General features: G+C 45.5%; 1 protein-coding gene across 1 annotated transcript in view; it reads right to left on the bottom strand.

Annotated features, from left to right (window-relative positions):
- BIN2 (bridging integrator 2) overlaps window positions 1–16,788 on the bottom strand; it is a 41,822-nt gene that overhangs the window by 4,473 nt on the left and 20,561 nt on the right. The window contains exons 7-12 of the mRNA XM_083729421.1: window positions 14,223–14,308; window positions 10,237–10,312; window positions 8,680–8,762; window positions 6,724–7,525; window positions 3,342–3,413; window positions 2,700–2,795 (exon numbers count right to left, since the gene is read on the bottom strand). Of these exons, the coding sequence (XP_083585547.1) occupies window positions 2,700–2,795; window positions 3,342–3,413; window positions 6,724–7,525; window positions 8,680–8,762; window positions 10,237–10,312; window positions 14,223–14,308 (1,215 nt within the window). The remainder of the gene's footprint in view (window positions 1–2,699; window positions 2,796–3,341; window positions 3,414–6,723; window positions 7,526–8,679; window positions 8,763–10,236; window positions 10,313–14,222; window positions 14,309–16,788) is intronic.

Genomic DNA, 16,788 nt, shown 5'->3' with positions numbered 1-16,788 from the left:
CGCTTCTGGCGAACCAGAGCAGCGCACGGAAACGCCGTTTACCTTCCCGCCGGAGCGGTACCTATTTATCTACTTGCACTTTGACGTGCTTTCGAACTGCTAGGTTGGCAGGAGCAGGGACTGAGCAACGGGAGCTCACCCCGTCATGGGGTTTCGAACCGCCGACCTTCTGATCAGCAAGTCAGCAAGCTCTGTGCTTTAACCTACAGCGCCACCCGCGTCCCTTGTAGGGTTAGGATTAGACAAATTCACAGAGGACTTGCCTACCTACCCTTAACAGCCCTGAAAGCTATGCGGACCCTTCATGTTCAGAGGCAGCATGCCAGATGGGACTCACTTCTGAGTCGAGTTGTGTAAGACTCAATGCTGAAATCCAGGGGGGTGGGGGCGGGGGTGGGGGCGCATGGAGATAAGACTAATTGCTGGTGGCTTGCCTAAGGCAACCTATGGGGCTGATGCCACATTTGAATGGTGTACATCCTGATTCACAGCTGCCCCTTTAGCTGCTATATTACACTAGCAGAAAAAGGAAATAAATACACGTTCAGTGGCTTCTGTATAAAAGGATTTCCAAATGGTTAAAGTTGCAACGCATAGCATGTCGATTTGCCTTTAAATGTTCTGCCTTTGTAGGAAGCAAATGATCAGTGCTGTTGGTGTGGAGAGAAGGGTGTGAAGGAGAGTTAATAATTGATAGAAGACAGTGGGTTTGGGAACACACATGTAAATAGACTTAACACATGGCGGCAGCAGCAGCAGCAGCTCTGCCTGCAGTTCCTGTTCCATGCAGAGAGCAGAGAATGCAACAAGGTCAGGCTGTGCTTTCTGTGAAACAACGGGGTCATGCCCCATAGTTATCAGAAACCCAATGAGGTTCTATTGTTTACACACACAAAAATCCAAAATATGCTCCACTCATCATGACCGGCACTAAAAAAATAATCAGTGCCAACATTTCTACGCCAATGGAACCCAAATTCTGCACCACGGAAAACTGAGTTATTGACCCCATTATAAACTAAGTAAATTATGAACACAGGGTGTGCACTTGTGTATTCTGATGTAGAGTCTGCATGACTGTGGGGCTGGTATCTTTCCTCCATCCCCCCCCCCCCCCGGCCCCAAATGTGCAAAGCCTTGCCTTTGCCCCTGGGAGACAATGACCTAGTTGCTTCCTAGATGCGGTGTTGAGTTACCACTTTTGATAAATTATAGACAAGGTCATCCCTTGGGTGACAGAATTCTGCAGGGCCCACAAGTGCCCAACTGTCCCTGCCATCGCTGGTCTTGTGCGGCTGCAGCGGCTGCTTCCAGAGAGACCTCACTAGAAGTTGCCACTGCACGACCCCTTTAAGCAAGGTTGCAGGGGAGGAGGGGGAGAAATGGGCAGTGAAATGGAATGGTCTCGGTCCAGTATACCTGAAGGAGCGTCTCCACCTCCATTGTTCAGCCCGGACACTGAGGTCCAGTGCTGAGGGCCTTCTGGCGGTTCCCTCACTGCGAGAAGCCAAGTTACAGGGAACCAAGCAGAGGGCCTTCTCGGTAGTGGTGCCGTCCCTGTGGAATGCCCTCCCACCAGATATCAAGGAAATAAACAACTATCTGACTTTTAGGAGACATCTGAAGGCAGCCCTGTTTAGGGAAGCTTTTAATGTTTAATAGGTTATTGTATTTTAATATTCTGTTGGAAGCCGCCCAGAGTGGCTGGAGAGGCCCAGCCAGATGGGTGGGGTATAAGGGGTAAATAATAATAATAATAATAATAATAATAATAATAATAATAATAATTGGTTGCCAACCTTTGATTTAAAAATTCCTGGCCTCCTTCATGGACCTAAGATGCAGGTCCACGGACTAGGCATGGAAGTTGTCCCAAACTGGAGGGTCAGAGTCTGCACCCTGGAAGTACTTGGCAAGTCAGTGGGGGCATAGGTGGGGGAGCATATATAAGGGTGCTCTCTCTCAAAAATAAATGGGTTGCCATTTCCAGACAAGACAAATTAAAAAATGGATAGTGCCATTATTTAATGGACTACTGGGCAGAAAGTAGATCAGGGTCTACTGGTAGCTCTCTGGGTGATTTGATGGAAATTGGTAATGGTTTAAGACTCCCAATGGTTGAACAATGACAACAACAAAATAATACTCCCACCCCCCAAGAAGATTATACTGAAATTAAGGATTTTCTTAACTGGGTGGGGGAAGGAGTTAACAAGGAGAGGATTTTTGCGACTTCCATTCCATTCTGCTACTCAAAAACAAGAGCCGGGACTCCCAACCTTCAGCCCTCCAGATGTTTTGGACTACAGTTCCCATCATCCCTGACCACTGGTCCTGTTAGCTAGGGCTCATGGGAGTTGTAGGCCAAAGGATCTGGAGGGCTGCAAGTTGGTGATGCCTGAACAACAGCTTGAGCTCAGCATTCTTTAATTCCATTTCTCTTGCTCCAGGTTCCGATTTGTTGACCTCAGGGTTTTAGCAAAAGAAGGAGAAGCAGATCCCACAAGCCTGAGGTCCGCTTAATCCTGTCCTATCCTATTGAGGAGCTTCACGAGAAGAGCATTGGCTCTGCCCATGTAAGCTTTGGGGCCACAGTTGGCCCTCTCTGGTTCCTAGGGCATCCTGTATCACATCAGTGCCAAGTATTGTCATCCATTAGCATTTTGAACAACAGTGCCAAATAAGTGCCCTGATGTTACCTCAGCCTCTTTATCTGACAGCACTAGCATGATTTCCCCTTCTCCAAACTGAAGGTGCTTCTCATCCTTGGAAGCGTGAGCTTGGACTGCCTGAGCCTGGAAAAGGAAACAGGATACCAATGAGCAATGCATTTCTAGACTGGGCAACTTGCAGGTCACACACACACCTAAAGAATCATGCTATTCCCCCTTAACTCAGGCCTACTTTTTGTGACTCATTTACACAAGAGCCAAAGGTTCTGCCTGTACATCCGGTAAAGGGTAAAGGGACCCCTGACCATTAGGTCCAGTCGTGGCCGACTCTGGGGTTGCGGCACTCATCTCGCTTTATTGGCCGAGGGAGCCGGCGTACAGCTTCTGGGTCATGTGGCCAGCATGACTAAGTAGCTTCTGGCGAACCAGAGCAGTGCACGGAAACGCCATTTACCTTCCCGCCGGAGTGGTACCTATTTATCTACTTGCACTTTGACGTGCTTTTGAACTGCTAGCTTCGCAGGAGCAGGGACCGAGCAACGGGAGCTCACCTACGTCGCGGGGATTCGAACCGCCGACCTTCTGATTGGCAAGCCCTAGGCTCTGTGGTTTAACCCACAGCGCCACTCACGTCCCTATAGATCAGGTTAGTGATTGCTTTTTCCTTACCTTGAAAAGGAAGCCCGAGGGCAACTTGCCATAATTCTCTTTCTTATCATCTGAGAAGAAGCTGGAGATGATCTGAAACAAAAAAGGGGCTTTCACTTATTGAACGGAATCACAGCACCAGATTTGAAATTTGACCACAGGTGTCTGGAGGATGCTGCAAGTGTGTTTGAATACACACAGTATGGAATTACTTTCTTATGGCCACTCCCTGAAGTACAAGTACTTTTCAGTATTATATTTTTTATTCCAGACAACTTTTGTTGCATACAGCCCCTGTGGCCAAATCATTAAAACACACACATATGGTGGCCTACACAGTGGCATCGCATGGGGAGGCCCAGAGGGGCATTTTTTGTTTCTTTGGGGGGGTGCATTTTGCTCCTCAACCCTGCCAACCCCACAAGCTGTTGCGTCCTCTGTACACAGCCCTGCTGCATTGCAAAGCAGCACAAGGCTGGCAGGGCAGGGTGAGTGTATTCTTTGGGAGTGTTGTGCCCTCCGAGGGTGGGCAGGGGTGTAGTGCGGCACCACCCCCAGTGTGCTCACCTGCCCACCCCGGGCACCACACAAGCTACGCAGCAGAGCTTACAGACTCAACCATCAGACCTATTCTATTCCTTCTTCGACGAAAGCAAAATGGAGAGGAGAGAGATGTGGCGGCCAGCCCTGTGCTTTTCTTACCTGCACAGGTGAGGTCACGCTCACCTCTGGTCACATGTAGAGGAAACAGGAAGTTTATCTACTGGCTGGACAAACATCCCTCTTCATGTCTAAACATGTCCACTCTAGGAATGTTGTATTTGACTGCTCTGTGTTTCACACCCCACAGTTTTATTGCAGTTGCTTTACTTATTTGTCACCTGCCCTGAGTGCAGGATATTAATCTTTTAAATCTTAAATTCATTCATCAAGGCCCTGCTTGAGAGTCCCTTGGGGAGTTTTCAGGCATGTTAGAAGCCAATTAAGAGCCCTTTCGGAGCGTCATTTCCTTCAGCGATGGATTTGCAGGGATTACCGGTACCAACATGCACATGTCCTCCTTAAAGGAAACTGCATTGTCCCAGGGCAGTTTCTGCAATATGCTGCCATTCTCTGCACCCACTTACGCCCAGTCACCAAAGCTGCATGAAGCAAAGTCACTGTACTCTCAGTGCCCATCTCTCCATATGCAACATGGGAGGAAGAGACTGACTTAGCCCACAGGTCCGTGTCCTGAGGGTTACTAACATATGTAAAGCAGTGGTTAAGAGTGGTGGACTCGTAATCTGGTGAACCGGGTTCGCTTCTCCGCTCCTCCACATGCAGCTGCTGGGTGACCTTTGGCTAGTCACACTTCTCTGAAGTCTCTCAGCCCCACTCACCTCACAGAGTGTTTGTTGTGGGGGGGGGGAGGGAAAGGAGAATGTGAGCCGCTTTGAGACTCCTTTGGGTAGTGATAAAGTGGGATATAAAATCCAAACTCCTCCTCCTCCTCCTCCTCCTCTTCTTCTTCTGGTTGCTACTACTTTGCCACAGGACAAATCAGGCACAAATCTGCCTTCAGTCAACAGTCTCTGGGAACACCTCACACAGAGGTTTCCAAACAGTGAATTAGCAGCCCTAAAATGGTGCTGGTTTTTGGAGTCTGCACTGGTTTTTCCTGTCAGACAGCATTGGTACTCTTCATGTCTGGCATGTGTGATGCCTCTCCAATTAAATCTCCCAAGTGAGAGGCTCTGTTTTTGGGGAAAGCTTTTGCAGCTGAGTAGCTTTTGTAGCTGCTGAGGCAATTTTGCACTGGAAGAAGGGCCTTGCTCTAAGGGAGAAATAACCAAATAAGTGGGAAAGGCAAATCTCTGTTAGAGGGCCGGGCTGTTTCCTTCATTGCCTGCTCATAATAAGATCCCAGAAATGCCTGGATTGTCAGTGCTGGTCTTGAGATTGATCTAGCAGTACAGTTGTTATACTGCCCTGCATACAATCACTGTCTTCCTTCCCACTGTTTCTGTTCCTAAATTGCACACCTCTCTTGTTGGTTTCAGTATTGATTTCATACTGTATGCCTCTACCACCAATTAGGAAGACATATTACAAGAGCCACCAGGTAGACACATAATCGTATTATAGCAAGCTATTCCTCACATTGTTAGCTCACAGAGAATGATGCATAAGGTAGATTCGGACTATGCAAAGCCATCTTGGAAGGTACAGCTTGGAGCAATTCTCCCACCTCCCCATCTCATTCTTTTGTAGCCTGGAAAGTGTAGGAGTTCTCATCTCTCAATGTTCTCATTCTGAGAAATAACACAAGGTAATTCGGATCGCAGGGTGCTTGGGGCAGAGTCCCCTTTTTGCTTTTATTAATTTCTCTCCAAATTTGTGCTAAATAACAACAAGGAATAATAACGACAAAAGCTACTTCTAAAATAATCACAACACGGTGCCTGGTGACAGGCAGTCAAGTCATGTATCCACAGCAGTGACCAAAGGAGGAATGACCGCTGGGAGGAGCGCAGAGAGAAGAAACGTCATGGTGCATCTGCAGTAGCACAACCGGATGCCTTCATCTGCCCCAGCTGTAACAAAACATGTCTCTCCTGCATCAGTCTCTACAGCCACAGCAGGCGCTGCAACCTTCCAACAGCTTGACCTCAACCCTGAAGGTGTACTCCTTGATTGTCTCCCAAGACAAGATGCCATCAACAATCACAACAACCCAGGTTTCCTACTGAGCTGAGTTTCCCTCCATTTCCTCTGTGTCCATCTCAACATGCCTCTCCACACACTGAATTTTTCACTCCTTAATGAGAAGACTAAAGCTCCTTTAACATCAAAAAAACCAAAGATCATGGCCACTGGGCCCATCACCTCCTGGCAAATAGAAGGGAAAGAAATGGAGGCAGTGAGAGATTTTACTTTCTTGGGTTCCATGATCACTGCAGATGGTGACAGCAGCCACGAAATTAAAAGACGCCTGCTCCTTGGGAGAAAGGCGATGGCAAACCTAGACAGCATCTTAAAAAGCAGAGACATCACCTTGCCAACAAAGGTCCATATAGTTAAAGCCATGGTTTTCCCAGTAGTCAAAACAAAATAAAAAAATTCCTTCCAGTAGCACCTTAAAGACCAACTAAGTTAGTTCTAGGTATGAGCTTTCGTGTGCATGCACACTTCTTCAGATACACTGTCATGGTTGGACAGTGTTCTCGAAGTTACAAACATGAGTCTGACCAAACTGTGGGAGACAGTGGAAGACAGAAGTGCCTGGCGTGCTCTGGTCCCTGGGGTCATGAAGAGTCGGACACGACTAAACAACTAAACAACAACAAAGATCCCTTAATGCACAGCGTGCAGTTACCTAGTGGGACAGGTTGGTCATGCAGAACCCTCTCATGCCTTTTACCTGAGCATTGGTGGCCTTTGGGGAGACATCTATTTCTTCAATGCTTCCTTCACTGTTGACGTCCTCTTCAGCATCCCCGCTTTCCTCTGGCTGCTGCTGAGCATCCTCTGCTTTTGGTAAAGCAGGGGAAAGGCAGTCATTGGTGGTACTTGGTGCACCTTCTTGGGCTTCTTCAGCTTCAGATGAAGGATCTTTAGGATTGTCTTCAGGACGAACTGAACTCTCTCTGAGTGGCATGTTGTTCTCCTGACGGTCTGTTCCCCCAGTCTGCGCTTCATCCTGAGGGCTTTGGGGAGGTAGAGACAAGACCTCAACCCTTGGCTGCAACGAGGAACCCTCATCTTTCTCACAAGTATCACTGGCTTCAAAGTCACTCCTCAAAGGAGGCTGGGAGGTCTCTCCAGAGTCTTTGGGAACATTTGGGCTTTTGCCAGCAACCTCAAGCACTGCCTCTGATAAAATTCCTGCTGCTATATCATTTGCAGCCTCCTCAACTTCCTGGAGGGTGCCTATGGGAATGCTGGGGGTTGTCTCTACTGTTTGGCTGTCCTCTTTGGCTTCACTAGCAGTTGAAGAGTCTGGCCTGGCCGCATCCATAGCCAAAGATGGAGCTGTCTCTTCCTCTGCCTTGCTGGCCCCACCAGGCGCAGATGCTGCTTTGGTTGCCGAAGCAGATTCTCTTTCGTGATTTGAGGAAATGGCAGGCGGAGATATGGGCATCTCACTTATGCTGTTCCTTGAAGGTATGGCAGAGGGGCTGGTTGGGCTTACTGGAGACGAGATGACCAACGATGCTCTGTTACTGCATAACGAGAAACACAAGTTGCGTTACAAAGTTTGAATGTGCAGCTTTATTCAGCCTCTATAATGAAAGTAAACCTCTCCAAGTATTTGAGCTATTATAAAGGAATTTCTCCAAAATCTACACTTCTGGCATTGTCCAGAAAAGCTCAACAACTTCCAGATTTGACAGAAAACCCAATCTTAACGCACAAGACTCCCATGGCTTCCCTTAACATCACCTCCCCTTGTCTGCTTGCTCCAGAAACTGACCACTGACCCATCTTGGAGCATGTAATCTGCCTCAGGCCCTTTAGACCAGGGGTCAGCAAACTTTTTCAGCAGAGGGCCGGTCTACTGTCCCTCAGACCTTGTGGGGGAGGTGGTGGACTATATTTTGGAAATAAAAATAAAAATGAACGAATTCCTATGCCCCACAAATAACCCAGAGATGCATTTTAAATAAAAGGACACATTCTACTCATGTAAAAGCACACTGATTCCTGGACTATCCGCGGGCCGGATTTAGAAGGCAGTTGGGCCAGATACAGCCCCCAGGCCTTAGTTTGCCTACCCATGCTTTAGACCTTGACCTGCTTGTGACCCCCCAACTGCAATCCATCTCTGACCTGAGCCAAGACTTGACAAATGATTACAAATCAGAGGCTGTCATGGATTGAACCAAGAGAGCATCTTTTCCTATAAGTGACTCCCTGCTCTTAAGATTCAGTATATAAAACCCACTGGTTATTCTACCCTCCGTTAGTCAAGATGGCGCTTTTCTGTGGTAGTCCCAAAGCTATGTAATCAGGTGGCTGCTGAGATTCAGTGTTGTAATCTTGGCCCATTTAAATGAACTGTAATCGATGTGGCTGCTCGGTCAGTCTTTCTGAAGCTAACATGCTCCTCTCGAAAGGTTTTTTGTTTCTACTCTGACTGCTGTTTAGTGGCTGTTCACATTTCCCCTTTCAAAGTTTCCATATGTATTTTGTTCTAAAACAGCTCGCCGCCTTGAGAAGCCCTGTTATTAAAAGATGGGTTATAAATCTTTTAATTAACTGACTGACAAACAAACCAGATCTCCTGGGATCCAAAGTGGAGAGGAGTTGCTAGTTGCCCACATGGCTGCTGCTTCCAAGACTCCTCTATGCCCACAGGAAAGAGGAAATCACTTACCTTGACACCCCTTTAATAATGAAGACTTTATTGGAGTGCTGCTTTTCCAATGTGCTCATCACATCATACAGGTCATGGTTTAGCTACAAGCAGCAGCAACAAGAAAAGCAAATATCATTACCCAGTAATTAAGAAATTACCGCTATTCACTTATTCACATAAAATAATTAATCCTGACTGACTGCTTCAAGTCAACAAGTGTTTCAAGCTTATTGGTTTATTTAAAATGTTTCTCAGACACTTTTCACTGCAATGCAGTTCCAGAGCGGGCTGTAATTAAAACCGAAATCCATCTCCTATTACAGCCACTCATAAAACATGGCAGATATATGGCAACCAGACAAAAATAAAATAAAATGTCATGAATATCCAGCAAAGGCCTGGGTGGAGACACACTTTTTCAGCTGGAAACACAGACAGGTATTCCCCAGCCATATCTCAGAGGGGAGGTAAATGGACCACTGGGATGCCACCACCAAGAAGGCTCTGGAGCTTCTGATAGAGGTGGCAGACCCAAGAGAGCCTCCCTGCCAGATTTAAACAACCAGACAAATCTATACAGGAGGAGTCATTCTCTTAGGTATCCTGGCCCCAAGCTGTGTAGGGCTTAATGTTGTCACTGCCTGCTTTATATCCCCTTCCTCTTGGAACTTTCCTCAAGGTACATCAGCTGACAGCTGCCCTTTCATTTATTTCTGAGATTTAAAAATAAACAGCAGTTCCCTGCCCTAGAGGCACTTTAACAATATTAGAAAGGAAGAATGATGTCTGTTCCAATCATCATTCTTCCTTGGACTGAACTGATTCCTGGATAATACCAAAATATGTTTCGGATGAGTAAATAATAATAATAAAATGGGGGGGGGTATTCTTGTTATTATTATGTATTTTGTCTTTTTTATCTTGTATTTTATGTTGTGAATTGCTCTGAGATAAAGGGTAGTATACAAATTTAATAAATAGTAGTAGTAGTAGTAGCAGTAATAATAATAATAATAATAATAATAATAATAATAATAATAATAATAATACAGCAAGCCTCAAGTTAAGCAGGGATCACATTTCAGGGATCGCTCCTAAAGTCAAAATTGTGTATAGTCAAAATATATTGGATGCAATGGCGGGTGGGTTTGTCAAATTCTTTTCTGCCCCCTTTCTGTCCCCCTTTTTTTTGCCAAGTTTGTAAAGCTGAATGCACACAAGTTGAGTGTGTGTGTGTGTGTGTGTGTGTGTGAGAGAGAGAGAGAGAGAGAGAGAAGAGAGAGAGAGAGAGAGAGAGAGAGAGAGAGAAGAGAGAATGCAACTCAGCTGGCTATTACAATGAAGTAGAAATTATGTGCACCACTTTCAAATCCTGACTTCTGTGCATTGTTGTTCCCATTGGGACTGCTGGGGTGGAAGGCAGTTTTGGTGCCATCCTACAAGGACGACGCTGAGACTATGGGCCACTCCCAGGATTGGTACGAAAACAGGCCGGCTGAGGGCAGGTAGGAGGCAATGATACAGCGCACCCATTTGTCCAAATGGCCCACATGTATGACACCGTTGCTCATTTACCTTGCTCATTTCCTTGTAGAAGACATCTCGCAAGTTGGAAATATTCTGGAATATTGTCACATAGCACCCAATTCGGCTGGAGAAAAAAGATAAAAAAACTAAGCCCAAATGTTAACTGGGTTGGGGCCACACAATAAAGAAGAGTAATATGGCACATGCTGAGTTTTTTGGGACCTTCTAAGAGCAGAATGAAGTAGTTTGGCCACGTGGGGTTCACTGAACTAGTTCAAAAATCTATGTACACCTGAAAGTAGTTCCCATAATCGTTGGGTGAACTAAATGTGAATTAAATTCATTTTGGGGTAGAACTCTGAGTGATTTCTAGTTCATCTTCTTCCCCTCACTCCCAGCAGTAGGCCTTCCATTAAAAAGGCAAGCCGATTAGACGTCTATAAAGAAAGTTAGACAGCAAAATGAACAAGTTAAAAAGCTCAGGTCCCCTTACGGGTGCTTGGGGGGGCAGCTCCACCTTCAACATCCCTCCATTGACAGAATGGCCCATTTATTCCTACGCTTCCTGTTTCTTATCCAGTTCCTGATCCACAGGGGAACCTCACCTCTTTCTCTAAGACTGTTGTGCACAATTTTGGTTTGTCTACACAGAGGCATACAGAGGAATTGCTTGAAAATCACTCCCAAGTCTTTAATATACAGTAATTGTAATTCATTTATTATTTTTTTGGTTGCATTTATTTTTTGCGAATTAAAAATTTTGATTTTAAAAAATTACTTCCAGGGCAGCACAGGAAAATGAAATAAAGTGAAATATAATGAAATGTGGCAAGAAGACTGGTGTAGATACAGCCTAACAGCAGACTTGGGTAAAGGTAAAGGGACCCCTGACCATTAGGTCCAGTTGTGACCGACTCTGGGGTTGCGGCGCTCATCTCGCTTTATTGGCCGAGGGAGCTGGCGTACAGCTTCTGGGTCATGTGGCCAGCATGACTAAGCCGCTTCTGGCGAACCAGAGCAGCACACAGAAATGCCGTTTACCTTCCCGCTGGAATGGTACCTATTTATCTACTTGCACTTTGACGTGCTTTCGAACTGCTAGGTTGGCAGGAGCAGGGACCGAACAAGGGAGCTCACCCCGTCGCAGGGATTCGAACCGCCGACCTTCTGATTGGCAAGCCCTAGGCTCAGTGGTTTAACCCACAGCGCCACCTGCATCCCTTAGCAGACTTAGAGATGACACCAAATGCTGAAATGCCATTGTGTCTGTTCCCTCTCTTCATCCTGTAGTGTTTAGCCAATGAATGGCTTGATGGGCCATCCTATTACCATGTGTTTCTCTGTAAAGTCACACACACCTCCATTATCTTTAAAACAACCCCATGGGGATTGACTAGGCGAAAGGTTCATGACTGTGTCCATAGTCACCTAGCTAGCTTTGTGGCTACAAAATATAATATACGATATCTTTATTGTCATTGTCCCATGCAGAACAATGAAATTGAAAAACTACATAAAACTACATAAAAACTACATAAAACTACTACAAAACCACATAAAACATTCAAAAACCCCTAAAAACTCTGAAACCCCATTTTAAAATACACTATACTATAGAGACCCCTTATGCTGCGTTTAGAACCAGAATTGCATTTGCGTAGAAACTGTTTCTCAAGCAGCTAATCCTGGCCTTTATAACCCTGTACCTTCCTCCCGAAGGCAGAAGCTGAAAGAGATCATTTCCGGGGTGCATATTATCCTGTGCTATCTCTGCCGCTTTCTTATGGCACCTGGCAGCATAGATTTGATCTAAGGTGGGAAGAGCGCACCCAATGATTCTCTCTGCAGTCTTTACAACCCTGGATAGCATTGTTTTTTCCCTGGCCGTGCAGCTCCCAAACCACACACACAGACCATAAGTTAATATGCTCTCCACAGTGCAATGGTAAAATGGCATCAACAGGTCCTTTGAGAGATTGTTAAGTGATTGCTAAGTGGAGATTTGAACCTTTATCTCCCTGATTTAAGTCTGATACTTAAAAAACTACACCACACTGTCCTCTCAGAATGTGAGACTTTAGACAGACAATCCATCATGTAGGTTTCTACTGGGAAGGGCCACCAAAGCACACAGTAAGATGATACTATGCCTTTCAGAATCTCAATGTTTATGGGACAAGAGGGGGAAACTGGATAAAGGGTTGTCATTTTTGGCAACAAACCTGTGGTCTAATGGTGACCCATCTAGTCCTATCCTAAACAATCATTTTTTCACAAAAGCTAAAATTCAATTCTGTGGATTTTGCTGCCATCCTGTGGTCATCAAACTTTTCTGAACTCTGATTGAGAAGCAGCTCATCTCATAGCTAGCCCACAAGATATTTCAGGTGGCTAATCCTTTGTCTTTGTCCTCTTGGTATTTGGACTCCACTTTATGTGACGTGTTGTCGACAGGCCGTAGGGCTAAGGAACTGCAGCCAGAGACCAGGGAAGGTTTTGGATACACGGACTAAGAACTCCAAGCAGCAAGTCATCTGAGAAACGGTAGCTCAGTCAAAGGAGATGTGCCAACAAGCTCAGCAGGTTTTCTAAATCAACAGCTGGATGAAAGTGATACTCCACATTTTCCCCAAAGAGACCCACTGCTAGAGCTAGTTCCTATCCCTGACTGCAGAAATCACACAACACATAAACCTATTAGCTGAAAATACAGTACACACATGGGTGGGAGCAGTAGGAAGAAATGTGCTGGCTCTGCTCTCCTTCTATCACCCTTCAACTTGTGGAAGAGGACAGTCTGAAGCAAGGAGTCTCCTGTCCTTGTGGATGGAGACTCCCTGCATTGTTTGGAACCCTGATTTCCCAGGGTTCTAGAATGCACGGGGGCTGGGAGAAGCACAGAAGGCTCTCCTGTGTTAGAACCTTTGACTTCTGCAACTTGTAATGCAATTGAAACAGCAGCGAAGGGAGAAAAAGTGTTGGTGTTGACCTTCAAAGCCCTAAACGTCCTTGGCCCAGTGTACCTGAAGGAGCATCTCCACCCTCATCGTTCTGCCCGGACACTGAGGTCCAGCACCGAGGGCCTTCTGGTATTTCCCTTACCGAAGGCCTTCTTGGTAGCAGCACCCGCCCTGTGGAACGCCCTCACATTAGATGTCAAGGAAATAAACAACTACCAAACTTTTAGAAGACATCTGAAGGCAGCCCTGTTTACGGAAGTTTTTAATGTTTGATGTTTTATCATGTTTTTAATATTCTGTTGGGAGCCACCCAGAGTGGCTGGGGAGGCCCTGCCAAATGGGCAAGGTATAAATAATAAATTTATCATCATCATCATCATCATCATCATCATCATTATTTGTCCCCACTGGCCCTTCCCCATGTTTATTTTACTCCTACAGCACTGAAGAGAGCTTTATTGTGCAAACACCCATGTGAACACAGTAACTCCCAATATCTTGGTATCTGCTGAATTGTGGGGAAGCAATTTTTTGATATTTGCCCGTTGATAGTCAAGACCCACCCAGAACTTCCAGTGGATTCAAGTTAGAAGAAAGGAGAGTCCGACTAAACACCAGGAAGGCCTTTCTGAGTGTAAGAGAGCTGTTAAGACAGTGGGACGTACTCCTTGGGGAGGTGGTGGACTCTTCTTTGCTGGAGGTTTTGAGCAGAAGTTGGAGGGCCATCTCCCATGGATGTCTCAGCTGAGATCCCTGCATTACAGGGGGTTTGAGTACATGACCCTCAAGGTCCCTTCCAACTCTACAGTTCTATGATTCTAACTTACCTTGGACTTGCGTTGAAACAATCTGTAAATTGCATTTTATGCCCAGTGTTAATATATCCTTTCACCCCATTTTTACCTTCCAGCCTGGGTTCATCGTCAGCAAGCTTAGTCCCAGAGTTCAACAATGAAAGAAGGATCAAATCTACATGTATTTCCTAGTCACCAGCACAACCACACTTCTTAGATTCAACATACTACTTTGAGATTCTCTGCCATTTGCACCCTGATCTTTGTTCCCATGCCTAACCTGTTGTAAAGGTCCGGCAGCTCTTCTCTTAGTTCCTTGTTGAGCTCTTCAAACACAGCTTGGGCTTTGTAGAACTCTTCTTCGGCCTGCAGGACCCAAGAGTTTATTAGAGGTGCAGGAAATGGAGAGCATTAACAGTGTAGACATGCCAGTGGACTGCAGACTCACATCCCGCTTACAACCCCCCCCCATGTGAAATGTTAGCCACATGTAAACCAGGCTCTGACAGCCAAGGATCCTGAAGACAAGGAGAGAGAAAAGGAAGGGATTGTAGAGCCTCTTTCCCCACTTGTCATTCATCTGTGCTCATCTGCCATTGAACAACTAATTGTCCCAGCATCAGCACCACCCATCACACATGGAAAACAGCCTCTAAAGAAGAGATAAGAGAATCATAGATGGACAATGGATGGAGAAAATTAGCCAGCAGTTCCACAGTCCCCTCCACTTCTTTTCTGCTTGTCCCCAAGAACAGCATTCTAGTTTTCTCATAGGCAGATCACGGCTTACATGTGGCTACTTTTCACAGACATCACAGTGGTTGGGAGGAAGAAATAAAGTGTGATAGGTATATAGGAAGCAGAGGAACAGGGGTTAGGATCTTTGCTCCCTATCTATTATGTACTTCTGGTAAGTGATGTACTCCTCTAACTACTGAGCAATGTGTGGGAAATTGAAGAAAGTAAGAAAAACCACTGGGCCAGTAAGATACAATCTAAATCAAATCCCTTAATTGAATACACAGCGGAAGTCAGGAACAGGTTTAAGGATTAGATTTGGTGGACAGAGTGCCTGAAGAACTATGGATGGAGGCTCGTAACATTATACAGGAGGCAGCAACGAAAACCATCCCAATGAAAAGAAAATGCAAGAAAGCAAAGTGGCTGTCTGACGAGGCCTTACAAATAGCGGGGGAGAGAAGGCAAGCAAAATGCGAGGGAGATAGTGAAAGATACAGAAAATTGAATGCAGATTTCTGAAAAATAGCAAGGAGAGAGAAGAGGGCCTTCTTAAACGAGCAATGCAAAGAAATAGAGGAAAACAATAGAATGGGAAAAACCAGAGATCTGTTCAAGAAAATTGGAGATATGAAAGGAACATTTCGTACAAAGATTACCATAATAAAGGACAAAAGTGGTAAGGACCTAACAGAAGCAGAAGACATCAAGAAGAGGTGGCAAGAATACACAGAGGAATTATACCAGAAAAATATGGATGTCTCGTACACACCAGGTAGTGGGGTTACTGATCTTGAGCCAGACATCCTGGAGAGTGAAGTCAAATGGGCCTTAGAAAGCACTGCTAGTAACAAGGCCAGTGGAAGTGATGATATTCCAGCTAAACTATTTAAAATGATAAAAGATGATGCTGTTAAGGTGCTACACTCAAAATGCCAGCAAGTTTGGAAAACTCAGCAGTGGCCAAGGATTGGAGAAGATCAGTCTACATCCCAATCCCAAAGAATGCTCCAACTACAATTGTACTCATTTCACAGGCTAGCAAGGTTATGCCTAAAATTCTACAAGGCAGGCTTAAGCAGTACAGTATGTGGACCGATAACTCCCAGAAGTGCAAGCTGGATTTTGAAAGGGCAGAGGAACCAGAGACCAAATTGCAAACATGCGCTGGATTATGGAGAAAGCTAGAGAGTTACAGAAAAACATCTACTTTTGCTTCATTGAGTATGCAAAAGCCTTTGACTGTGTCGACCACAGCAAACTATGGCAAGTTTTTTAAAAAATGGGAGTGCCTGATCACCTCATCTGTCTCCTGAGAAATCTCTATGTGACAAGAAGCTACAGTTAGAACTGGATATGAACAACTGATTGGTTCAAAATTGGGAAAGGAGTACGACAAGGCTGTATATTGTCTCCCTGCTTATTTAACTTATATGCAGAATTCATCATGCGAAAGGTTGGGCTGGATGCATCCCAAGCCGGAATTAAGATTGCCGGAAGAAATATCAACAACTTCAGATATGCAGATGACACAACATTGATGGCAGAAAGTGAGGAGGAATTAAAGAACCTCTTAATGAGGGTGAAAGAGGAGAGCGCAAAATATGGTTTGAAGCTCAACATCAAAAAACGAAGATCATGGCCACTGGGCCCATCACCTCCTGGCAAATAGAAGGGGAAGAAATGGAGGCAGTGAGAGATTTTACTTTCTTGGGCTCTATGGTCACTGCAGATGGTGACAGCGGTCATGAAATTAAAAGATGCCTGCTTCTTGGGAGAAAAGCAATGACAAACCTAAACAGTATCTTAAAAAGCAGAGACATCACCTTGCCGACAAAGGTTCGTATAGTTAAAGCCATGGTTTTCCCGGTAGTGATGTATGGAAGTGAGTGCTGGACCATAAAGAAGGCTGATCGCCGAAGAATTAATGCTTTTGAATTATGGTGCTGGAGAAGACTCTTGAGAGTCCCATGGACTGCAAGAAGATCAAACCTATCCATTCTTCAGGAAATCAGCCCTGAGTGCTCACTCAAAGGACAGATCCTGAAGCTGAGGCTCCAATACCTTGGCCACCTCATGAGAAGAGAAGACTCCCTGGAAAAGACCCT

Source organism: Podarcis gaigeae, assembly GCF_964106915.1.
Source record: "Podarcis gaigeae genome assembly, chromosome: 2".
NCBI lineage: Eukaryota > Metazoa > Chordata > Lepidosauria > Squamata > Lacertidae > Podarcis > Podarcis gaigeae.
Note: the sequence above shows the minus strand (reverse complement) of the source record. Positions and strands in the feature narration are given on the sequence as shown.